This window comes from Orbicella franksi, chromosome 9 (assembly GCF_964199315.1).
Source record: "Orbicella franksi chromosome 9, jaOrbFran1.1, whole genome shotgun sequence".
Classification (NCBI taxonomy): domain Eukaryota; kingdom Metazoa; phylum Cnidaria; class Anthozoa; order Scleractinia; family Merulinidae; genus Orbicella; species Orbicella franksi.
The window spans coordinates 3805063-3830930 of NC_138153.1; the positions used below are offsets into that span (position 1 = coordinate 3805063).

General features: G+C 39.8%; 1 protein-coding gene across 1 annotated transcript; it reads right to left on the reverse strand.

The window, feature by feature from the left end:
* Positions 1–284: 284 nt before the first annotated feature.
* On the reverse strand, positions 285–25792 carry LOC145496704 (uncharacterized). Its single transcript, XM_081476438.1, has 26 exons — positions 24654–25792; positions 24415–24466; positions 21350–21540; positions 20790–20858; positions 20280–20454; positions 19357–19500; positions 18244–18411; positions 16732–16841; positions 16342–16394; positions 15080–15246; positions 13868–14002; positions 12427–12774; positions 11927–12044; positions 11001–11133; positions 10451–10518; positions 8660–8789; positions 8065–8165; positions 7428–7527; positions 6516–6669; positions 5997–6063; positions 5242–5308; positions 4938–5014; positions 4614–4740; positions 3898–3927; positions 3317–3496; positions 285–2265 (listed from the first exon to the last, which is right to left on the reverse strand). Exons 1-26 carry the CDS (start codon positions 24690–24692, stop codon positions 2179–2181), a joined length of 3090 nt encoding a protein of 1029 aa, XP_081332564.1. The 5' UTR covers positions 24693–25792; the 3' UTR covers positions 285–2178.
* Positions 25793–25868: the final 76 nt, after the last annotated feature.

A 25868-nucleotide genomic window follows, 5' to 3' on the forward strand; every position in this document is an offset into this window, starting at 1 on the left:
AACCACACTCATATTTTCATTATACTGAATAATGAACATGATAGACTGGTGTTATGAACTTGTTAAATATACCTGTCTAGTCTAAAACTTGAAATCTGAAACAATGCTGTAACAGGTTACTCAATTAATCAATCGGGCGCGCAAAATGAAACAGAAATGCCTCCAAAAATTAAGAAAGGTTTTCAAGAGTGGCTTTGACGCTAAACATCATCATTCCTTAATTGATATTAGGGAAGGTACGTTTTTTATTGGGGGGTGGTGGGGGGGGGGAGGGGTGGGTCGGGGTATTTTAGAAATTTTTTGCGGAAAACGTCGTGGCCCTCCCACTTCCCAGAATGGTTTGATGCATGACCCTTCACAAATACCTACACAAAAACATCTGACCCTCCCCCACCCCACCTCCTCCAAGACAAAAATAACCGGAAGTGAAAATAACTAACCGGATGAGTTACTTACATAACCGCGTCTGTGCACAAAGCAGTTAATTGCGTGGCGTGTGATTGCACGGTGAAAACTTGAAAATGGGCAAGGATGTGCGAGGAATAGAAAGAGGGAAATGCGCTTGTGGTGAATGCGAGGATTTCATGAGGTCAGATGGAGCAACTTGCTCAGATCAAGCGATTGTTTGAGGAAAGTGAACTAGTCAGTGAGGACAGCGAGGCTATTAGAAAGTTTTCAGATAAATACATTGTCCCCGAAAAGCTTGTCAGTCCCTCCTTTCGTGCGCTCCTCGCCCCCAGGATTTCGCGCGGCCATTTTTTTCTCGCGGTTTTCTTTCGCGTCACGCACGACGGACTAAGCGAAAGAGTGACTACCCGTAGTCTATCCGGTTTTCCTCTCTCCTCAAAAACCAGCATTTCTAAATTCCAATTCGATCTGGATTATTGTCAGGCACGTTATCATGAGCCTGTGTTTGACATTAAATTTGCATTTACATTTACATTTTTTTACAACATTTTAAACTCTAGCATCAAGAGTGGCCTGGTATGCTTGGGAGGTTGTTACATAGAACGTGCACCCCCTGGGGTACTCCCTGTAATCGCCTATACGGGGAGGTTCCCCCCGAAAGGGATACCTTTTTCAGGCTTTAGGTCAGTATAACAGGGTAAAGAATTCAAATTCAAAATAATAAGAAGATTCTCCTTTTTTGCCAATTATACATAATACGGGCCGGTTATGAGCATGTAAAAAGAGTGCCTTTAAGGGTATAAGAAAGCGGAAGTCTTTCTGTATATAAAAGCGTGTCGAGGCGGATCCACCCCGTGTAAAACTTTGTATAGTACCTCTCTAGATCTTCCTGGGAGAGAGAGGTTGATCTAGTAGATTTGAAACGGTAGTAGATAAAAAACAAACTAGGTAACCAGAGTCCGGTTATTCCAAGCACGATTGAGTTAATCGAGAATTAAAACGAATTTTGATTTCGCTTTTGTAACTTTTCAGTAACGTGTTTTTATGGTATTCGCCCTTCAGTTAATTTTTCACTGGACTAGTCCCGGAATATACAAAAGAAAAGACTTGAAAACATTTTAATATTTAGGGGAAACATTATAATTAAAACTCAGAGTCGACGATCAGTCCCAGAGAAGAATCAGCGATCGGCGATCGAACAACCGGGCGCAGATTTGTAGCAAGAGAAGATCACAGCAAATAATTACGCAAGATCTGGCTTTATCCTAAAGTGGAGTTGGCAATTAAGGGACGCTCGAAAATTAAAATCTGTAACCGAGTATGGAAGATGAAATTAAAATGCGAGGAAGAGAGAATGTCCTCTGTATATACATAACATAACGCTAATAAATCGATGTCTATTTGTTCGTTTGTGTGGATTTTTTTATTCTGCAGCAAACACTGATACCTTATGGGACAACTGGTTTGGATGAACAGCTTATGATGCAACTGTCTAGCATTTGTTTTACTTAACACTGGGGATCGTTTTTAACAACTGCTCTGAGTCACCTTAGGACAGTGAGCCCATTATGGGCTTAGTTAGGTTCATCTTAAAGTTATTTCAAACTGAAGCGTCTTAAAATTTCTACAAAATGACATATCAAATGATTGAAGTCTCCTCGAGGTCAATTTATGTATTTGACTACCTTGCTGTAATGCTGTGAAATAAATATAAATTCACGTCGAAGTGTGCTTAACGGCTTTAAGAAAAAAACGAATCTTCGCATTGATTCAAGCCTCAATGACGTACTGGCCTCCCTCCTTGTAGATGTTCAGGTTTTTCAACGTAGAAACTGTGATCTTCTCTGGTTCTTTCTTCTATATGAAAAAAAATACAGAAAAAAAAAACATGTTAATGTTGATAAAGTATTCACCATTCAAAAACTTTATGGAAGCAATTAAATTATACCGCGGTTGAAAGAAGTAGGCTGTTCTGTTTATTTCACGTTGTCGAAGTTGTAACAGGCCACGTTCGATCTATCAATATTCTAACATGCATTCGAGGCTTTCGGGTAAAAATTTAAATTCTTTTAAGCTTCTTTTGTCTCACAATTCCCAAAAAGACTTGGATACAAAGAAAACACCACCAAATATAGAAGTATGTCCTGAAAGCCTCGGAGCCACTGTTAGTAAGAATATTGATACATCGAACGTGGCCTATCGGTAAATTACATCGCTCTAAGCCAATAATCTTTTTCTACCCTGAAAATGGAACAATTCTCCAACTGATAATGAATTGAAATGAACTCTTATTGTACCTCTTCCACAACATTAGGGTATAGCATTGTGAGCATCATGCTTAGCAATACTAGAAACCGCCCTTATCGGTTTAGAGAGTCTAGAATAAATCGGTTTAACAAGAAGCAAGAAACCATGTCTTCGTTTTCTCTCGCTTGAAGCTTGCAAGCTTCTGGTTAAACTGGTAGCTGAAAATTGGTGGAAATTTTAACTGTCAGCTAAGAAATGACCTGTTGTTTAACTGCATGACAACAGAAAATTAAGGTCTGCAAAATTTACTGACAGTTGAGAATTGGTTGACATTTTCGCTCTAAGCTGAGATGCCAGGTTTTGGCGGCGCAACCGCCAGCGCGATCAAGATCGCAAAGCGCGAGTGCGTGCGCCTAGCGCTCGTGTATCGCGCTTTGCTTTCTGATACGCTTATAAACCGCCTGTTCTGCATGCTACTAAGATGCTAGCATCCCCGTTCACAAAGATGGGCTGTGTTTTTTTTTTTTTTTTAAATTAAAACAGGGACTACGGATGATAAACTTGAGAACAACTGGCCGATTTTTCAAGACGCACCGTCAGTTACCACTAAACACTTTACTACCTGAAAAATTTAAGATCTTTTAAAAGTATTTTAACTTACAGATAACTTTTTCTTTCGAGGTCTCTTCACTTGTCCTTCAGCTAAGTCGGTCTCAGGCTCCCTCGCATCATCAATGGTTTCGTAAATATTTTCGATGGGTTCTTCCGTAACGGCCTCGTTGTCGGCAGCGTTTTCTTCCTGTTTAGTGTTCTCGGGGCGTTTAATGAAGTCCTTTCGACCCTGAGAAATTTTTTAAAAAATATAGAATATATGTATGTTTTGTATCATAGTCTTGAGTAGATCCGGAAATATGGAAATGATGACGCAGTGGTTTGCAAAGTTTTAACACACTTCTCAAAACGACTTTTTTATCTGCAGAATGGTTTCTTTGAATTCTATCTTTAAGCTCAAGAAACATTTACACCAGTAGCTCTTTCCAATAACACGCCCCATCCCCCATTCCCCTCCAATCCCTCTCTACCTTTCTCCTGAATATAAGCCCAACAAAGGCCTTTCAATCAAGCATAAGTAAAGGGTGTAAATAAGAAATTCAACTGTAACTCTGTGGTTCCCGGATAAAGTTTTTATATCTTCCTTGCTTCCATTTTGTTTCACTCCATTTTCCACCTCATAGTACTTACCTCTCTTCCGAAAACAAACATGGCAATGGCCTGAAAAAAGAAAAATAATATTCAGTTCAGAAACTGATTGCTATAAAAGGAACTTGAAGAAGACTGTATAGATAATAGATAATAGATAATTGGGGTGCATATCTAAAGAAACCAGGAGAATCCATTGAAAACACAATACAACACAATAAGGGCAGGCAGGATGCCTCGTCGACATGTAATTTCTTGTTATTTCTAGGATAGAGGGCCACTAGTTCATTGTTGTCTTCTGTTATGTGCCATCCTCTTTAAGTAATTGTAACTTGCTACTACACGGCAGGCGTAGCATGACACAACTCGACACAGTTGCATCATGATACGAAACAGCACGGCACGGCACGGCTCGACACGACACGACAAGGCACGGCACAATTCGACACAGTTACGTCATGACAAGAAACGGCGCGGTACGACGAGGCTCGGCTCGGCACGGCCAGGCACGACACGACACAACACGGTACGGTATGGTATGGTAGGAAAGGTAAAGGTACGAAACGAAACGGTCCGACACGAGACGACAAAACACAACATGACACGACACGAAACGATACGACGCGACACGACACGACACGAAACGAAACGAAACGACTCGACAGAGCAAGACAGGGTATGACACGACTGAAGGCCAAATGTCCAGGAGAAAAGGAAAAACGTAAAGAGAGATAAATTCAACATAATAAAAAGTTGACCTGCAAGACAACAAAGATGGACAGCAAATACTGTTCAAGGAACCGTTCCTCCTCGACAGCTTGATAAGCAAGGGTGCAGGTAAGTCCAAAGCAGGCCAGAAATATGAAGTCCTTGATCACGCGAAACCTGAAACGAATTTACAATACAGTTACTTTCTCTTGCTAAAAATATCCATCCACCCCGAGAGAGAAGACAGCTTTGAAAAACAGTGAAGAGATTTTTATCTAAACCAATAGATTGTTAACTTATACTTAACTTATGTGACGGTCGACATAACAGTAGCAATTTGATAGCAACTGACAGACAGCCATGTTTGGACTGACCTCATTTCTTCATAGTCATAGCCATTCTTAACATCTTCGGTTGGGATCAAAAGCTTCAGCAAAACGGCCACATTGAACTGAAAAAAGAAACATCAATCTAAGCGCTAAACTTGTTTCCAGTAATTGAAGAGAGACTTATCACAGAGCAGATCTTTTTCAACATTCACTAAAAGGGGCAAGAAACAATAACAGTCCCAACAGAAGAAATCATTAGCATCGGCGAAACAATTTACAATTTGTTTTGAATGATATTACTGGATATCCTCAGTTGTCAAAATAAACTGATACTCAGTTTATTACTCACCAAGGCGATGATAATGACAGGCCCAGCATATCCCCACATTGCACTGCCAGCTGCCGCCTCCCAACAACTGTCACGTGATTAAAAACAATCAACGGTAAACAATTAAAGGTAGAAATGCGTTGTACACATTTATTCGTAAGCAACTGCTCAGGTGAAAAAACGTTTGTTTGTTTGCTTGTTTAGTGTTTGTTTGAATTTGCTATTACTAGCAGGGATGGCGCAGTGGTGAGAGCTCTCGCCTCCCACCAATGTGGCCTGGGTTCGATTCCGGTCTGGTGACATATGTGGGTTGAGTTTGTTGTTGTTCCCGCCTTTCTCCGAGGGTTTTTCCCGGGTTCTCCGGTTTTCCGGTTTTCCGGTTTTCCTTCCTCCGAAAAAGTCAATACTCCAATGGGCCACTTTCGATATGTTAAAATTCAGCCTGATAGTGAGGCCAAGAGCACACAAACAAAAGAAATGAATAAACATGGTCATTCAATTTCCTTTGTTTGTGTCCTCTAAGCCTCACTGCCAAGCTGAATTTTAATACACTGGAAACAGTTTATTCGACCAGGATAGAGGACCCGCGTGAAAACATCTAAGCTGATGTGGCTTATCTCTAAATATCGCAATTTATTTTATTTTACTACAATGGTGTCATGGTGATAGGCCAAACCAAAAACCTGTTGCTAGTAGAATTTAGCAAGTATTATTCTCAATAGTAGCTAACTTCATGACAGGAAAATAAAACACTAAATGAATCTTAAAGTGCTTACACGTCGTCCGGGTTCTTCAAATCGATTTGTACTCCAATAGCGATAAGAGCCAACAACATCGGCAATCCTGAAATGAAATACACGTCACGTGACCATTCTTGGTGAAATGGCTTTCTATAGAAAGACCTACTCGGACTGCACTCGGACTGCACTCGGACTGCTCTTGGGCATATCTAATGTTACGTGGGCAAAAGGTGATCATTTATAAAGTCATTATCATATCATCCTTCCTTAAAGCTCCCAGTGGGACATAGGGCCGCTTATGAAGCCGCATTTATAAAGTAAACACAAATATATCAACTGAATGCCAACCGTAAAAAATGTTAGTAAGCAATGACCGGTGCACAATGAAACACAATTTCAGATGAAAACGTGAAGATTGTGAATTCTTTTGCAAAACAAACTGAGATTGAAAATTGAACGTCTTTGCATTTCATGACTAAACAGTGACCATTCTCCTGTCTTCGTTCTCTCCAAAGACCGCTGAACCAAAACATCGGAGGCACTGTGTCTGCTTACCCCATCCAATGACGACATAAACGATCTCAATGTTGAGATTCGAGGCAAAGATTTTCTTGATTTTGCCATGGATTCGTAGACCGTGAAGAAGAAGCCAGCAAAACTCAGCCAACACAGAAAAATAAACTGCAAAGGCCAAGAAGCCACACAGAGTCTAGGAAATGTATGGAAACACAAGAAAAAACCCATTAAACAGGGGAAAATCGCCTAAAAAGTGGTAGAAGTCAAGCATCTTATGTTCAAAGAAGAAAGATTTCTCCTCAGCAAGTCCCTGTTGAAAATCTGGCATTAAGTCAGTGTTACTCTAGGATTTATTTACAAGTAGTCATGTACGTTGTCTTTGTCCTTTAAGCCCCGTTCACATTAGGCCGGTGGAATTTCAAGACGGAGGTTTCGCACTGTAAGCGCATCAAATGTTTTTCGTCCACACTACGCCAGAGGAATTTAAAAACGCAACAGTCACCGGTCATTTTGGATTATAGTGTTTGTGGAAAACTCAGTCAGGGAGATCGCATGATTAACGTGACGCAATCGTTTTCAAAAAGTTCCGTTTTCCATCACATTAAAACTCAAAGCTGGCGTTTTCAAATTCCTTCGGTTTAAAGAGCGCTTTCGAAGAGCTTCGTTTTCGTGACGGGTTAGTGTGGACGGTAGGCCTAACCGTAGAAATAAAGCTGCGTTTTCAAATTCCTCCAGCATAGTGTGGAGAGGACCTTAGTTTCAATTTACTCCAAGGACTCAAGGGGATTGGCTTTGCAACAAATAAAATCCTTTGGAAAGTTGTATTTACAAAAATTTCTACGAAGTGATCATTGCCAACAAAAATCCTTTCTAAGGTAATTATTCAGTGGATCCCAATCAACCTCAATTACAGATGGCAAAAAGATCCTGGGACCGAGAAAACACAATTACCTGTTGAGCTTTGACATGAGCGCCAATAAGAAACACGCTCTGCATAACAATGATGGCGGCACACATGTTAATACGCATGATCTCTCCACCGTGAACTTCACTGTAAGAACACAGAGACTATAGTGTAAGATTAGCTGTGAATCTGGAGTGGGGGAACATACGCCAAGCGCTGAATACTACCGACAAATTCACGATTTGTCCAATGTGATCTGAATTCGTGTCAGTTTAAATCATTGGTGGATAATGCACCTTTGCTCTTTTTGTTCAAACTTCTCTTGAAAAAAATCGTCAACAAAATTAACCTCAGATTGTACTTATTTTTTGGTGTGGTTAGGGACAGTTTGTTACCCGCGCCCCTCCGTACCCCCGCTTGTGAAAGTCACGTGACATTTACGTAAATTCCATTTGCTCTGCAGTTTTGTGCGTTGCGGAACGTTTTTGGAAAGTTTGTTTGTTTGCTTTTTACTTTTTAATTCCGTTTTTGTTTATGTTTGAGTCACCAGTTTGTACTTTGTAATTTTCAGCTGTACCAACCACGAGTATCGACGAGTAACGGATTAAGCATCTTCAGTGCCTCTAGTTTGTTGTGCGGTGGTTTTGTTCAACAGGTGTTATCACAGCAAGTTTCTCTACCTACATTTTCCAGACGATGTGCACAATCGCCAAGATGAGAATGAAAAATGAAATTCCAATTCCAATATAGGTATTCGCCAACAGCTTTAGCTTTTGCGATTCGATCTAGAGAAAGAAAACGAATAAGAGGGGTTCAATTTATTGATCTATCTTTTGCAGTAACGCGTAAGCAGCACTTGACAACATTTAAATACACTTAAACCCTTATGCTCTCAAAAGTCCGTTCTGGTTGTTAATATATCGAGAACTCAGTCTACTCTAAGAACCCAGGGCCGGGTGAACATGTATCGTACCACTTGATTGGATTTTTTGTGGTTGTTTTGCTTTGAGCCAAAATACGGCTGTATCTTGCAGTTTAAAAAAGTTGCACAGTATTTAACATTTTGAGCGAATAGAAAACCCTTGTTTGACAAAGTATCCTAGCGAAAATGTCTTGACAAAATGCCAACTAGATCAAGATCAGGGCTCTTTTTATATTTTGGAGTTGTTTTGAAGTGAGTAAAAATTTACTATACCAGACCTTTGCAAAATCGCAAGATCGTATTATTTCATTCAGGTTTCTATGAAAGCAGCACTTGACAAATAAGTATCTGTCCTACCTTCTTTTTTCCCACCACTGCAAATAACCCTTGATGATCGCAGGCGCAAGACGTGTGTGTGATGTTAGTTCTCGTAACTGTGCAGCCCTTCCTCGTCCATGCACCTGGACTGGAGACTGGAGACTGGAGTCTGTAAGACATTCATCGTGAGATAAATACATAGAGGATATTACACGGTGGCGAGAAGATATGAATTTTATGTTCGAGTGGCAAGAACAATATCTCACGAGTGAGCTTCGTTCACTCGTGAGATATTGTTTTTGCCACGAGAACATAAAATTCATATCTTCGAGCCAACGTGTAATGTTCTTTTTATTATATGGAGAAACCAATTCAACAAAAGCAAAAGGCGGGAATCGTGAGGTCATTGAACGATACGACACTCACAAAGGTGACATACGGAAAATACGCCACTCGGGTCCCGGATGAAGCGGCGTATGGAATTTACGAGTGGTTTAGTTCCCAGTAAAACACTCTTCTCCATATAATAAAAGCCATTAATACAGACATTAGACCAAGTACAACGTTTGCAATGTTCGTCCTGAAAGCGTCGCACCATCATGTTTAGATCGCTTCGAACGACGTCTAGTGAACTTCTGTGGTAGGCCGAGTATTTCAGTTGTTCCCAGCAGACTACACTTCCAGTGGGAAGGGTTACTCTACCCTGCATCCCTTTTCTAAACCCTTGGAATGAAGTCAATGAACAATTATACAGGAGAACACCAAGCATTATTTACCAGAACAAAAAAAAGCAAGTGTCAATTATTTGGTTCCCGTTCACGTTATACCTAAATGACAGATTTCGCTACACTTTCATATACCTCAACTTGTGAAATTCCTACCCTTTCATATGCCTGAAGACCAAGAAAGGTACCCCTTCTCCCCGTATAGGCTGTTATAGGAAGTACCATCCCCCCAGGACTACATTGACAAACATTACATCCTTCATAACTGTGGTGAGAAAACTTTGCTTTTAATAGAATATTATGGTTGTATTATGCGAGAGTAAGGATTTTTAAAATTTTGCGTGTAATGATATGGATTCAATGTAACTGAAATTTGTTAACATCACAAAATGTGGTTTATGATAATGTGTTTACTCTATTTATGAAGGTTTTATGCCCACGTAGGTATATTTCCTTAAGGTGATATAATATGACTAACAACAATCCGGCTAGTAATGACTTACGGATCAGAATCGTCAAAAGGCTCTTTCCTAGAGAATGCGAATCATGCGTTAATAACTACTTATCAACCGACAGTGAGGTCTTTACGGGAAAATCTCAATCTGTGACCTTGCTGTATTGACCGAGCAATAGCGAGGTCAATACGGCAAAACCAAGGTTTGAGATTTTCTCGTAAAGACTGAACCTTCAAGGTTAATAAGTTGCTTATTATATGGCTTTTTGCTTTGTTTTTACAAGCCCGTAATCGGCCCGTGGACGTTACGGGAGAATAATACCCTAGTACTAGCCAATCAGAGCGCGCGTTATATCGGCTGCAAATACAAGCCATATACTGTATTAACAGTAAATAAACTAAGGTCATTTGCAACAAGAAATAAATAGCGCGTCATTTAACCCCTCTTCCTTCCCCCACAAATCACATCATATTTACTTTTTTTTTTTATTCGAACACTTTGGTGGTCTTTTAAAAAAAGAACTTAGAAATGTGGAGAGTCATGAGAGCAATGGCTTTTTAACTCGTTTTGAGATTTTTCGAGATTTACCCTTACGGTATTTCGAGTGTTAAAGATCTTTTTGTGCAAGCTATATTTCTAAAATAACTTACATTGCTTTCTTATTCCAGGTGACACATTGCTTTTCTCCGTTGTAAATTGCTGGAAAGAGTTTTTCGTTCTGAAATGAAATAGATGAATTTAGACGTCGCTTCTATTGCTAATGTATCGCGCTTCCACGTCATAAATACTAAAACGCATGCATACTATAGATTAGGAAAGGTTAAAGGTAATAAAAATGAGGATAACCGGTGATGCGTACATAGCGTACCTATCACATGGTGTTTTGCGACTGAAATGAGGACATCGTAAACTTGTGTGAGGTCGTTAGTTCGTTAACGCGATCTCACCTCACCCACCCAACCCATGGTAACCAGACAGATTTACACGTCACTTAGAATTCGAACGTAGCTCTGCGGGGGTTTTAAAAGTACCCTTCAGGGGACTGAGGGGGGTTAATAGACTTGATTCTGATCTATGTTACCAAAGGCTACGCCAGTGGCTTAACAAACAATGCAACAAAATATCATGCATGTGGTTTTTGTTTCCAGTACGTTTTCAGTCTCAAAAAAGGCAAAGTACACTCTTTAGGAATATTCTCACCATTATGTGCTCAAAGTTTATGACGATCCTGTTTGTACCATCGAGCGGAAGATTGCGGTCAATATGGGCACTTATTAACCGAGAAATTATGAAGACTGTATCATCAAAGATGCATTCTTTGTCAATTGTTTGGCTGAAAATGAAATAGAAATCAAAAAAGGGATGTTATTAGTTGATACTATTTTGGGGTCTCGTTAATTCGAATTTGTACTCATCTACTCGATACAATATACGATACTACTAGATACAATAGTTAGAGCTCTTATTGGCAAGCAGTGCCTCTTATTAAAGGACAGGATTTTTTTTACTCCGGAGAAGGATTAGAAGGATTTATAATCTGGAGGTCCCGGCTTCAAATCCTCCTCCATGCCACTGGATGGATTAATCTGTCATCCCAGATTCACGTACAACGGCCCTTTGTAAATAGCCGGTTGGGACTTTTAACATTTTTTTTATTTACAAATTTGTCTGCTTATTTCAATGTTTCCAATTAGGACAGCAGTGCTAAAATACCCCTACACTTAAATAAAGTGAATCAATAATTTCTTTATTTTAAGTTACTTTTAGGGTTCTATGACATCTTCAGCTATATAAGGCGAATACCTTCGTCGTTTTTCAAAACATTTCCACCCCTAGAAGCAGTACAACACCTAACTGTCACCTATCAATCTACAGAACAAGCAAGTGTCGTGTTTTGTAAATGATCGTAAAAAGATATACAGGGCTTCCGATCCTTATCAGCCAATGAGATGCTTCCATGAGCACACAATGTTACCTAGCAACCCCACCAATAAAATTGCATGCTCAGTTAATTCCATTCCGGCAGAAAGCAGAAAAAAGTGCTCTCTGGTGTTGCCATAAATTATCATGAGTAGCTATGGGGACCAGACTGTATTGCAAGCGGCGCCAAATCGGCGCGTGCGTACCTGTCTGCAGGACATGTGGTTGCCGTCCCAAGCGGATAGTGGGTGTCGTTCACAGTCGGACTGTACATCATGACCAGAGTTGTCACGTGTTGCTCGACGTACTCTATCACTTTCTCCTCTGCAAATAAAGGAAAAAGAGCTGCTTCAAAAACAGTTTTTTTCATTAACATATCTGAGAGCCACGAGTTCCGCATAGCGACAGAACGGCATGCGGAGTGCAGGAATCAGTTTTTCTTTAGCTTAAGACTTGTATCGAGCTTACTCTAGACTACGAGTAGCCATGATTATTTGGCTCTCGTCCAAAATGTTGAAGATTTGACAAAACCTACTATGTTAAGTCTATGTTAAGCCTAAACAGCGCCCCGGTTAGCCTAAATAGCTCTTAGGTTAACCCAAATATCACTGACTTGAGGGTGGTACGTTCTCAATAATTGTAGGGGATAATCGTATCCCACATTAAACTCTCTAATAACATTATTTACGTTACTCGATTTTCTTACTCATTCTTTTAGTTTCCCACACAGCTCGGAACCCCTTGTAGTTTTCACTTTTGTCAGATTTAAACACCACCATAAGCTTCTGTCCCGTGGATTCAAGGGGTTGGGGATCGTGTCTTCCGCACATTCTTTCTCTGAGCAAATGGTGTTCTTCCGTGTCGCCGTCGAAGAACTCCATGTAATCATAAAAACACTTCTTGTCTTTCTCCAAGTGAAATTCTTCCAAATCTAACTTGACGGTATGATTGACCGGCGCCTCCAGGATCCAAACACATCTGACCCCGTCCGGATAGTTGTTAGGAAACAAAGGGGAGGTGATGTTTCCACCCTCGGTCATATTGTAAGCACAATCTGTAGGACAGCAGAAAGGTGAATTCGTGTTAGCATTAACTATAATAGAAGTTTTCTTGAGTTTTTCAACACTTGACTCAGTCGGGGAAACACATGCTCTTGTTACTGTTGTTGTTGTTGTTGTTGTTGTTGTTGCTGTTGCTGTTTCTGTTGTTGCTGTTGCTGTTGACAAATCAGATCTCTTAATTTTCATTACTATCTAGGGTAACTAAAAACGAGGACACGGTCAATTTTTGGGCAAGAGGTTTTGCTCTCAAAACGGTACTTGTTCCTTCAACTGTGTTTTTGTGGATAGGGGTTTATGTCCTACCATTTTAGTCGAATCTGTTGCGTAAGAGCTGCCATTTCAGCAAAAGTAAACCCCTGAAAATTGTTTCAACTGATGTACGTAGACAAAACCAAGTCGTATTATACAAGGAAGGGCAACAAGACCCAATCAATTTCAAAGAATTGAAATAGTCTGACGGCTCGTTATAATCGCAGCTTATCTTCATAAAGAGACCAGGGACTTCAACAATCTTTGGTTAGGATGCTAGCCCATCTGAATTCAGCCCCGCGCATTTATTAAAGTTCCCCAGCAGTTCACTGCAGCTCCCGAGAAAGATTTACTCTCAGCGAGAGTAAAGTGCCTTGCTCAAAAACTGCCTTGGATATGCTCGAACTCGATTGCCATACAAAATGAACCGTTAGGCGACCACACGTACAAGTGTGGATGGTGACCACGGAAAAGACTACAACAAATGCTACTGAGTCGAGCCTTAGAAGAATGTGTGTTCTTTTTTGAACCAGCCTTAAACTTGTAAGGTAAAGTAAAGTCAACATACGAGCCAAGTGGTCCATCAGGCCGGAGCCTATCCTGGTTTCTGCAGCATCAAGCGACTATTTGTACTCCTCCCTGGACGGGATGCTAGTACATCGTAGGGTTACCCCCAGCACTCATTAAATTCGCCGGTACCCATGCAACACAATATCCCCGGCCAGGGCTCGAATCCAGACCGCTTGATCCGGAGTCTAGCGCGCAAACCATGATGCCACCGCGTCTCCAACTTGCCTTGCCCCTTATCAACATGGACCATAGGATCATATTTCTTACCACATTTTCTGATTTCTTCAGGTTCGCCATCACACTTTCCTCCGTGCTCAGTTCCCTGGCATTCCCGGGTTCTATTGGTGTCAAACTTGTTATCACAAACTGACCACGGACTCCACTGGGTGTAATTACCATCAACTAACAACACGAAATTGTATCAGTTTACGAAGTAACAGATCATAATGTAAAAAAGCTATTAATACTGGTTTGCAAGTATTATAATATAACTTCTTCGAGGCGTGATTTAGTTTTATCACATATTGTATACATAAACCAAGCAGGACGCCGTTAGACATTTGCATTTTTATCTTTGCTGAAGAAGGCAACAGTAGTAGCCGAAACGTCCAGAATATATTTTTAGCCAGTGTCAACTTTTTATTTCTTTTTGCCAAAATTTTTAAAATGCCTCGCTACACACCGAATATTTTTAATGCCGCAACTGTATATTGGTATCGTAAATAATGTAAAGTTGCTGTATACATAATGTAAATAATGTAAAGTAGCTGTATTAGTATCGTAAATAGTGTAAAGTAGCTGTAAAAGTATTGTGCGTAGTGTAGAGCAGATTTATTAGTATCGAAAACAATTTTAAGTATCTACCTTTATAAGTAGTTGCAAGTAATGTAAAGTAGCCGTGCTCTAAGTCGGGGAAGTAGATGTATTGTAATGTTAGTTGCGTAAGTATCAGTATTGTACGTAATGAAACTGGCTTTATTGTATAAAAACAAAAGCTTATTATTCAAAAAACTCAGCTAAACAAGATAAGAAGGTGTAAAAAGGTTAATTTGTGAACAGAGGAGAAACTACTCCAACACTCAGTCCAGTGTATTCACCAAGGCAAAAGGAGACCAACAATTTACATGCTTTACAATTTAATGGCCTTTCAGTGATCTAATCTATCTTACATTTTACATCAATTTCAATCCACGCCCACAAAACAGGATCTTGGTATCTCTTTTCAAAATTTCCTAAAGAGCACCCCCGTCTTTGTTGTACAGGAGCCGCTCCGGGCTAGACCGTTAAAGCTTACCTATTTGCTCTGGCTAAAAAAAGCTACTCCTCGAGATTTCAAATTCGCTAACTCGTTACTGCTGTTGATTTACCTTGATCATCTTCAGGTTGATATAAATTTATACATGTAAATAGCTAAGCCGGTCCCACTTGCCCGCGGACACAGTCCAACAGTTTTTTAAGACCTTAATAACCTAAACTTACCAACAATCCTATGTATGGCTTGAAAAGTTGCTGTGTCTACTTCAAACTTGCCAAGAATGTCGTTCACGACAGTTTTGTTCAGTTCATCGATGAGAGTGGAATTTTCAATGTTGCCTTGCACATCGAGATAGAATGTGGCTTTGACCATGTTTCCAGGAGATGCAGAACTGAAATTAATAAGAAGGTGATAAAGGGTAAATTCGCTCGAGCGATATGCACTGTCGAGGCTAAGAAAGGATTAGAAAAACTTACGTGCGAATTCACGGAATCCAATATGGCGTACAACTGCTGAGGTTAGGGTTTTGGCAGAATCTGTTTTGCAGTGCCAATCTAACAGTTTTTAAACAGTTTTAAAAGCATTTTACAGTATGTCGAAGAAATATCGAAGACGAGATGTCTTTAAATTCCTACGTGAGAGTAAATTCATAACTGCAGCAGAGAAATCGTGAAGCTGATGTGTCGAGGGTCAGGCGTTAGTCAGAGCGAAGACTTACTAGTGCCTTCTCCGGAAGACGTTACTCTCACAGGGAACTATAGCTCCAAAGGTCAGCTTTATATTCTCGCTACAGCGGACAATTTACCTTAAATTTAACAACTTTGAGTTGATAAATAGGTGATAATTCACTTGCGCGCCGACACAGTGTTACTTTAGAGAACTGACAAACACCGTGATTTCGCAAAAGAAGAGTCTCAAGAGGGCTTGGTCAATTATTCCAAGTATTACTTGTCCATTGTTTCTTAAAGCAAAATTTGTTTTCAAGTTTCGCAAAGTAATGTTAGCACTGAAAGTCGATATTACTTTGTTTGGACAAATACCGTTAGTTCTCTTGTATACTAACGAGGGAATTAAGACTGAATCACATTTCTCTGTCTTTCCTGTTTGCCTCAGCCAACTCACAACGAGTCGAACCAAATTGCAGTTCGGCATAAATACATATGGGTCATTGACCAAGCATGAAGTCAAGATGGCTGGGTATTGGCCAAGTTCTTTTTTTGCGCGTTTATGGACCGACACGCAGTCGTGGTCCATAAACTCGCAAAAAAAGGACGAGGCCAATATCAAGCCATCTTGAGGGAACAAGCTTGGTCAATAAAGGATTTATTATATGGCTTTCCGGGAAGATAGCTCCATCTTGTCCGCTCGGGCAGCCGATGACAGCGCAGGATTTGATTCATATTGCCCGCTCATGGAGCCAGCCCTATAATAATCTGCATTATTGACCTGTGGTGGCCAAAAAGGGACATATATAACAAATACTTACGAAAAGCGGAGTATTTGTACCGTCTCCAAGGTAGGCGCGAGGTTGGATTTCAGCTAAAGTAAAGAAATAAATATCGATTACTGGCTTACGCTAAGGTGGAGGCGCAGTGGCCTCATGATTAGTGCGTTTGAGCTCTGGCCGGGGACATTGCGTTGTGTTCTTGGGTAAGACACTTACTTAATGCTGGGGGGTAACCCTACGATGGACTAGCATGCCATCCAGGGGGAAGTAGAAATGCTCCTGATCGCTTCACGCTACAGACACAGGGAGAAGCTCCGACCTAACGGGCCACTTGGCTCAGCTTGTACGCAGACTTAACCTTTTACTGGCTTACGCTATGATACCTAAGACCCGACTTATCATGGTAGATTTCAGCTCATTTTAACTTACCGTTTCTTTTAACTGCTCTTCCAACTCTTTGTAGTAAGCTGAGCTTGAGTTGTTAAGGCGAATGTCAAAAGTTCTGTTCTTGATGACGAGAGTAGTCTCAAACCGTTTTACTAGAAAACAATATATAGCAGAATTAATATTGACAGTGAAATAAATTATAATTAAATGGGCTATACGGTAACTTTCCTTCTAGCCAGGGGTCGATGTAATCCAAGATGGCCGCTGGTCAAACAGGAACAATCTTGAATTTGAACACACAGCCCTTTGTGAAATTCAGTCCTCATTTCCAGTTTTATTTTGCTGTTATACTAAGTCCTGTAATCTCATTGAACCAAAGTCGGGCCCTTGCTCGAAATAATAATTCTCCTTACTTAGCTTGCCCAATTTTGCAATTAGCCAATCAGAAGCCATGTCATTCTACTGCCTTGACATTCCGCTGCGATACCAAATCAATATATACCGTACCTAATATCGCCGGATTTGTGGCCAAATAAGTATCTTATCGTACCTTTTAGGTACTTCTTGCAAAATTACGAACCATCGCGTGATCGCACTTGCCATATTAGACCGGCTTGTAAAACGGACTTGAATTCCGATTTGGTATCATAATAGGGACCTTACGCAAACACGACGGCAACGACAACGAAAACGTCACTAAACAAAAGGTTTAATGAGTAGAACAATAGCTATGCACGCGCATTGTAATTCTTGGTACATTTCTTTGCCGTCCTCTGGAAAACAGCAACATGCATGAAATGACCAAATTCGGCGTTGTCTGGAGAACGTGAACCATATTTGGAATTGAACGCATTCGTAGCACATTCAGCAGGGGCAAGTTTTAATACCGACAGACACCCTAGATAGTAAAAAAAAAAATAAACAAATAAATGCGAAATTCCAAAGTAAAATGGAAACATTTTTTATTAGGCGTCGTCCTCGCCGTCGCCGTCGTATAAGCGTAAGGTTGCTAATTACTATTCTATTGGTGTAGTGGCGCTATTTCGGTGAATTTTGGTGAATCCGAGGACACAAAAGACAAAATGGCCTACTTGATGAATTCTTTACTATCATTACTTTTTAAAACGTGGACCAAAATTCTCAAGAAGCAATAGATCAGTTCTTGTTTTGTATACCGGCCCAACATGATTAACTCTTACAAACTGAACAACTGCAATTATAGGTGTCTCTTTAATTAGTTCTCTTACGCTAAGCGTTCCTTAACTTGGTTAAAAAGCAAATTATCTTCATACAATCTTCTTTAAAGTTTGCTTACAGGAGCTGTACGTCACGGTTTGCGCACTCTGTAAGTTTAGCCTAAATTTTTCTTGTTCGTCGTTTGAATTTTAATCCGTATTAGTCTTTTCCATCCTTAAGGGGTTCTACCTGAAAAATGCCCCTTTTTTGCACAGTTGTCACAACCCTGAGTTTCATCAAAACCCTAACAAACTATGTATCAATGAAAAGCTAATTGCTTGTACAATTACAAAATCTATCTGAACCTGTTCTACTCACCATCACACATCCGTGATTGACATTGCTGGTCACTCCTCCTGACTCGGGAGTGGTGATACAGCATCTGAAACTCCTCAAAGTCACCTTCGTCATCAGCACTGATATCCATGGTAACCTCAAACTGCATCTCTCTCAAATCTCGCCTTTTTCTCAAACTTGGACGAGTTGCTGTATGGAGTAAAAGAGACACAAGCAAACTTAAATTATGGTTTAATGTTGTTTGTTTTTCATGTCATTAATAAATCTCTTTGGTGCCCCCCCCCCCCCTTAAAAATGGCTATTTTTGACATGTTTTGGTAAAAAATGACCAGCTCACATTATATTCAACCAATTTTGTTATGCTTTATGTCATTTTAAAGCCAAATAAATAGACATCAAGACTATGTTGTCAGTTTTTCTTAATCTCTTTTAGTTAATTAATTTAGGCTAATTTATGCTAATTAAAGTTTCACGCAGTACACACTTTTTAGGAGAAATTTTTTAGTAACATCTGCTTTTTACATAGCATTGAAAACTAAAAAGAGAAAAGTTGCTTCCCATCAAATACTGAACATTTGACTGAAATTCAATGAAAATTCACAAAGTTATACCTATTTCTTTCAGGTGCCCTCAAAAGCCCCACTTTCTTCTTGGCGAAGATGACAATGATTTTTTAACGATCGAAACATATCTTGTTACAATCTGAAAGTGGTTGTTCTTATTTTTTTAAACAAAAAATATTCTTGGCTTTTACATAGTATTGATTGAATTTCATAGTTAGTAAGTATGAATCAAGTTAAAACTGAATTGTAAATTTGGTTACCAAATACTGTTTTGTTATGCTATTTTTTAATGGCCTGAATTAAAGCGTTCAGAAGACCCAGCACAATAATATAATGATAGTTTTTCTTGAAGTATTCTGATAGCACACATAGCCAACGCATTGGAACTTCAGCAAAATCTTTGACAAAATGTGCCAAAGATTTCAATTCAGGTCCAATTCCATTAAACAAACATGATAAAATTAAACTTCCCATCTTCTCTTATTATTTGGTGTCTTTCTATGTTCCCCAACCACATCAAAATGGAGATCTAGGGAGCGATTTATCTAATTCGCCTATTAATTTAATTTACCATTTTTCACTTTCCATGGACAGTCAAACTTCGCAGACACATAGTCTGTAAATTTTGTCAAGGCTTGGCCTGTGTCCTTATTGGAACGATCAGGTATTGCTGCCGACCTTACTTCGAGGCAGTCAAACTTCTTCATGGCTAGCACTAGGGAAGGAAAAGTAAAACTGACATTCTCTCTGACTAGTACTATAAGAAAAAAAATAGAGACTAGTAAGGAGAATGTGTCTGTCGACTCTAAGGAGACGGAACCAGTTGATAACAGGGGTAGGGGAGAGGGGCGGTTATGCGGTAGTCTGATGTTGTCAAATTGGGATCCAGAGCCCTGGCCTCAGTCATTGCGGGGTGTTCTCTGGGAAGATACTAATTGTGCCTACGTACACCAAACCAGGTGTATCATAAGGTACGGGCGAATTTGACAAAAATGTTAGAGGAAGGCAGACAGTCTCAAACTGTAATACTAACTCTCTCCTAGCGATACTCTGGAGATCAGAAACCAGTGCAGCGCCATCACCAATAGGCCACTAGGCTCCTTAAATCTTTTTTGTTTTACTTTCTATTTTTTAAAAAGTGATCAAAGTCTCAGGAGGGTCTTACTGTCTTTAGCTTTTGGAAACCACAGTCACTGTTTTGTATTGTATGGCCTACACTGCATCTACAGTATGTATTGACTGTATTGAATACGTAGAAAAAGACATTTCGATCTTGACCGTCCTCGCGCATTTTACTCACAACACTTGCCCGAAATCACTCTCTATGAAAAAATAAATATCCAGGCTAAGTGCAGACCACTATAAATAAGATTTACATTTTTTTTTTACAAGCTTTCTACTCTTTGCAGTGAGAACAAACTGATTGAAACATTTTAAAATGAAACACCCCTTCGCCTTGCGCCCCCTCCAGCAGCATTACAAACGCGATCTTACCGAAGCTGAAGTCATCGGTAACGTTAAAGAAGTCCACTGTGGCATTTACAGAGTTGTTATATTTCGTCAAGAGAGACAAGCCCTTCGCTGTCATTTTTGATAGTGTCTCGATAACGCTTGCATCCTTTGGTTTGGATTTTGTTGGATCAACTTCCGTAGTGATTTTCCCACCAAGCTGAAAGTTAAACGTCAAAGAGAGAGATATATAAGTATAAGATTAAGATATATACATATTTGTTAAACTAACCTGTCCCTTTCAACGGACCAGACTCATAACATCATCGACTGACTAACACTATTATATATAATAAAAAAAAAAATGCAGAATTCTTAAAGATTTCAGGTTTTCTGCGTATGTACGGTCTACAATTAACCTGATTTTTTGTTATTTAAGTGTACGAAGTGTAATTAGAGATGTTAAATGGTAAGGCGCAAGATAAAATTGTAATTATAAATAAAGATACTGGAAAGAGCCTTCTCAGGATTTACACTGGCAGTGCCGCAATATACCTCCTCAATTAATGGTGCAAACTCTTTTTGAAGTTCTCGTTCAGCCTCTGTCAATGTCCTCTGGTTTTCCTACAACGGAGACAATAGATTTAATTCAATAAGTGTGTGTTATTTAATCCTGGTGATTTACCTATATGCTTCGGTAAAGGTGGATTACATCGCGAGGTCCCGCACGTCTTGTCAGTTATCTGTAAAATTTCAGGTGATTTCTCAGTTATCAGTTAACATTTCAACCCATTTCTCAGCTTTCTGCAAACTTTTGCATAACTAGATCGCGGCTTAAGCTTAAAACGCGCTATATCTCGTGTGATAGTGAACGTTTTGACTAGTTCTCCTCTATTAGTTACAACCCTCCCCCACCCCTCCCCTTCTCCTCTTTGATTCCCCCCAAATCCAAAATCTCAGGTAGAGTCATGCCACGAGTCATGCTATCAAGAGACGAGTCATTTCGGCAAGTAAACATTTCTAATCATTTGTAAATTGCACAATGGACGTCACTCCGTAAATCTCAACTAGTAATCTGCTAAATGACGTTAAACCTACACAGGAAAACCACTCACCGTGACACTGGAAGACTGTGTAGAAATGACCGACGACGGACTGGGTGCCACTCCGGTATTCAAAATCCCGGTTGTCGTCGTGGTAGCATCTACCACTTCCACAGAGGTTGCCAAACTGGCAGTCTCCTCTACTGAGTAACTGATGGTCCACGTCACGGTCGCTGAAGGCTGAATAGTGACGCTCTCACTGACTGGAAAAAAATGTGGATAAACCAGTCATCATTTCCGGAAATAAGGGGCTCTTTCCCCATATATTGTGCCGGCCAAGCCGACCTTTCCTAACGGGTCGGATAACGTAGTTTATTGAAAACCGGATCATTAGATAACGCATTACAAGAGTTTTCATTGGCTTCGCCACCAAGATATATGACCAATTATAATCCATCAAATCTGTTCGCTCGCGCGCAATTGGTCTAAACGCAACACGTGATTGAATATCCCCCAGCTAAAACTGGGGGATATCCGAGTGATACCGGTATTCCCCAATTTTCAAAACCGCGCGTTGCGAAAAACATTTGTTTGGCGTGAAAAAAAATATGCTGTTTGCTTCTCAGAACAAATGATATGTCCGCGGACAAATATTTAAGCATAAAATAGAGGCTGTTGTTCACCTATTCACCTCTACTTCGAACAGGCTCTATGCAGGAAGGGCCTGCTCGCAAGCTAGATATTCCCCTGATATATGAACCAATTCTGAAAACAAACTTATTAAACTAAAATTGAATGCACAACCATTATGCAGCCAGTAAGGAGGATGAATTGATTTCGAGCTTGGGGCTGCCAAAGACTCAATGGGAGAGCAAGCGATTAATTTTACAAACAGCAGGATTTCGTTTACAATTACTTCAATGAAGTAAATTTTGAGTCAGTGTCTTTTTCTGTGGTTTCTTGAGTTTGACTGTCTGGAAGTCGTATCTTCTTTTCCCCAGTGCATAATGTTGTTTTTATGTTGTCATGTGGCTTGCTTTTTCCGGGGTTTACTTCACAGGATTATGTTCGCAATTAGAGGGGAGTGAACGGATATTTGAATTGATTAAAAACGTTTAAGCTCGTTAACAGCGCCATTAGCATGTCTGGAAAAACTATTTTGACTGTGTGGGAAAAGTTAAACTTATTTGCGGTTTGCTGTTACCAGACGTGGAAAATTAAACTTCCCTTTCTTCGGCCGGATTTTCAAAGTTTGTTTATTTCTGCGGTCACTGTACAATTATTACAGAGCTCGGCACGCTAAGAATATACAGAGCCTATTGTAGATTAAGAATAAAAATCATTTCGAAATAACAACAAATCGACCATCGGCTTCCAACGCGGAACACGACTACCAGCATGAATATTATTTTCTCAATAACTTCGTTCTGATTATCTATGAATGAACTATTTTTAGTCATATCGTCATGTGAAGCCCAAACAATCTTCGACACACAAAAGAAATAATCTACGGAACATTTGTATTGAAATTAAGATCCTCATTTAATTTGGCTTTTCCAGGGAGTTAAAAACAATTGGAATTGCCAAATAATTTCAGTGAACACACAAGCCCATTGCTCATCGTTTTGCCATTCTGTCAGCGAGAAATTACAGGGAACAATAAAGTCATTTCGCCATGCGAAACGCCCCCAAAAAATTTCTCTTCCTTTCTTCTGACACCCAGCTTAGAAGTTACACGAAATTCTCACCGACGCTAGAAATGCCATACTGTGACAATATTTTTTCAAATTTGGCTCTTTTAAAGGGTGATAGCAACGAATAATGCGTAAAGTAAAAGAAACGTTTTGAAGAAATATAACCTGGGCATATCTAGGAACGTTTATGGGGCAAATCATGTTCAAAGACTGACTCCGCATTCTAATAACATTGTCTGACTTTTACATTCTACACTGATAAATAACCAAAAATTTAATTCAGACTAACTCTCCCTGAACTGTGGAGTGCTTCAGGAGTTATAGATTTGAATACATCCTGGCTTCCTCAATAAATTGCATGTGTAAAACAATTACTGGAAAATAACAAAGAGAATAACGTTTACGAGCAATAATCACCCGCATCGAAGGGTTACCACAAATATTTTACCGTGAATTCAGATGTTTCAACCGCGCACAATTTCTAAAACATTGTAAATTTAAGCTTTCCTCTCTAACGGATTTGGGAGCAGTCCTTCCCCACGTCTCCCAGGGTCCTGCATAACCTTAGAAAAGAAATTTTGCGCCAAAGAAATAGAGAAAACAATGATGCGAAAAATTAAGCCTGGCGAGAAACAACCCGTACCGCCCGCCAACTATTTGGTTTCAGCCATGCGTTACACACGCGAGAAAAACATCAGCGCAGACTTAACATTAAAATGGAAGAGGAAAATCGTGATCCTTTGCTTGAAAAAGCTGTCCTAATGGTTTCCTCTATGTTTAAACGTCATTTCTGTTCTATTGACAAACGTACAAGACCCAAGAATGACCATTCTTAAGCTACGGTTAAAACGTTTTTAGGCTTAGAACTGATAAATTTTATCTTCAAAGCGAATACGAGATAGCCGGTCTTCGAATTTGCGCAACATTTAAGTAAAAGTATTTCTTTTGCCTCCGCAGAGGTAAAAATGACGCGAAAATGTCCTTGGCTTATTCCAGTCTTGTTTCGTTAATTAAACGACGAAGATAATTTCCATATTGGAGAGATCGATCGCTTTATACACCTGCTATACATCCTTGCAGAAAGTATTCATACGAGAAGCTAAGAAATTTACCAAAGAAACGTAAAATACAATCCGGGCCGTTTTTAAAGCCAAAAAATTTCGCAGTTATCTAACAAGCTTAGAGAGAAAAGCCCGCTTTACGTTGGCAACGAGACCGTATTCATGAAAACCTGCTTATTTACATTGTCGAGAAGAGTTTGTCAGCTTAAGATGGCCTCTAAGCGATAAGCTGTTGCCATATGCATTAAGTTATAGCGGCGTTTGGTTAAAATGCTAGTTAACAACAGCAAACTCTAGTTTCTTTGCATCGCGCGTCGTCCCTTAACAAGCCTTACGGTAATTTAAAAAACCGATTATTCGTGTGATAACGTTTTTAATTTACCTGTCGTTGTGGACTGAGCAGAAGCAATATACACAAGAAGGAGGCACACAACCTGCGAGTAAGGAAAAAACAAAGCAAGAAAGATCATTTTCTCTCAAAGCTTGGAAAACTTATGATAGCGAATTTTCACTTTGGACTTGTATCTTAATATCCATAGCTAGCGAATTTGCTAATGATCTTCGGAAAGTTAAAAGCCACACGTACTTGTATTGCGTTTTCAACGACATTATCAATCCTACCTTAAGCGGAAAAGACATGTCCGATCTTTTAGTGGCCATACTTATGTTAACCGCACTGAAATTTTCTATTTGGCAACCCGTGTTACAGAACCAAAACACTGTTAACTGACTTGTTTAAGCCAACGGAAGCGCGCCGGGTAGTTTGAGTACAAAATATGTCCAAAAAACTGAGCAGGGCTATACATTAACACTAACAAGCCACTGTGCATAATTTGACCAAGAGCCTAGATAATCATTATTTATTTATAACAGCCGATCTTCATCGATACGAGTATGTTTTATTTAACAGATGACGAATAAAGTTAATTGCTGATAGGTATGCTTCAATTTTATCGCACATTTTAAGCTCGGACAACTCCAATTAGGAACGAGAAACGGTAAACGAACTCAATAAACAAGCTCCAAATCATTGTATGCAATTTTTCTGTTTTCATTTTATTTTATGCTCATCGGGGAGGAAAGTTCTAATTAAGACCATGTTGATTCTGTTGTTTTGTGTCGCCAAGGAAGCCTTGGAAAATTTGCAGACCACCTGCTCAAAATCAAGAGATTTGATTGGCTTGCGGATACAAATCACGTGCTTTCAAATTGTTTGCTCCACGCCCTCCGTCACGGTATTTCATCCGCTTGTTGTCATGAGTGGGCCCGGAACCTTTGCAAGTTTCTTCTTACTCCGTTTCGGCACCTCGGGACTTCCAAAACAAAACCCGAGAACGAGTAAGCGAGTTCCAGCTGGTCACCAGATTGCTTTTATATGCGGTAAGACATGACATGACCTCTATTTCGCTCGCAAGTTTCGCTCAAGATCTCGACTTGCCAAGATATCTAGAAAAAAACTTAGCAACTTTTCAGTTGTGGAAAACGCATCATCGCGGCAATCGAACTCCGCTGAGTCACAGTAAATCCTCTCAAGGAAAACTTGGGCGGCAAACACGACTAAATTTCCGGCCTTGTCTGTGGAGGCGGCGTGGCTTACTGCACGTGGTTAGGGCGCTGGATTTGTAATCCGGAGGTCCCAAATTCAGATCCACCTCCCTGCCGCTGGGTGGTCTGATTTTGTTTGGTAGTCCCAAATTCAACTTCTCCAATTGTGGCAACAAGTCAACCTCCAACTAGTTGGGATTTTTAACGAGCTTCTGTTCACTTTTATAATAATAATAATAATAATAATAATAATAATAATAATAATAACTTTATTTAAGTTCGTTTCATAGA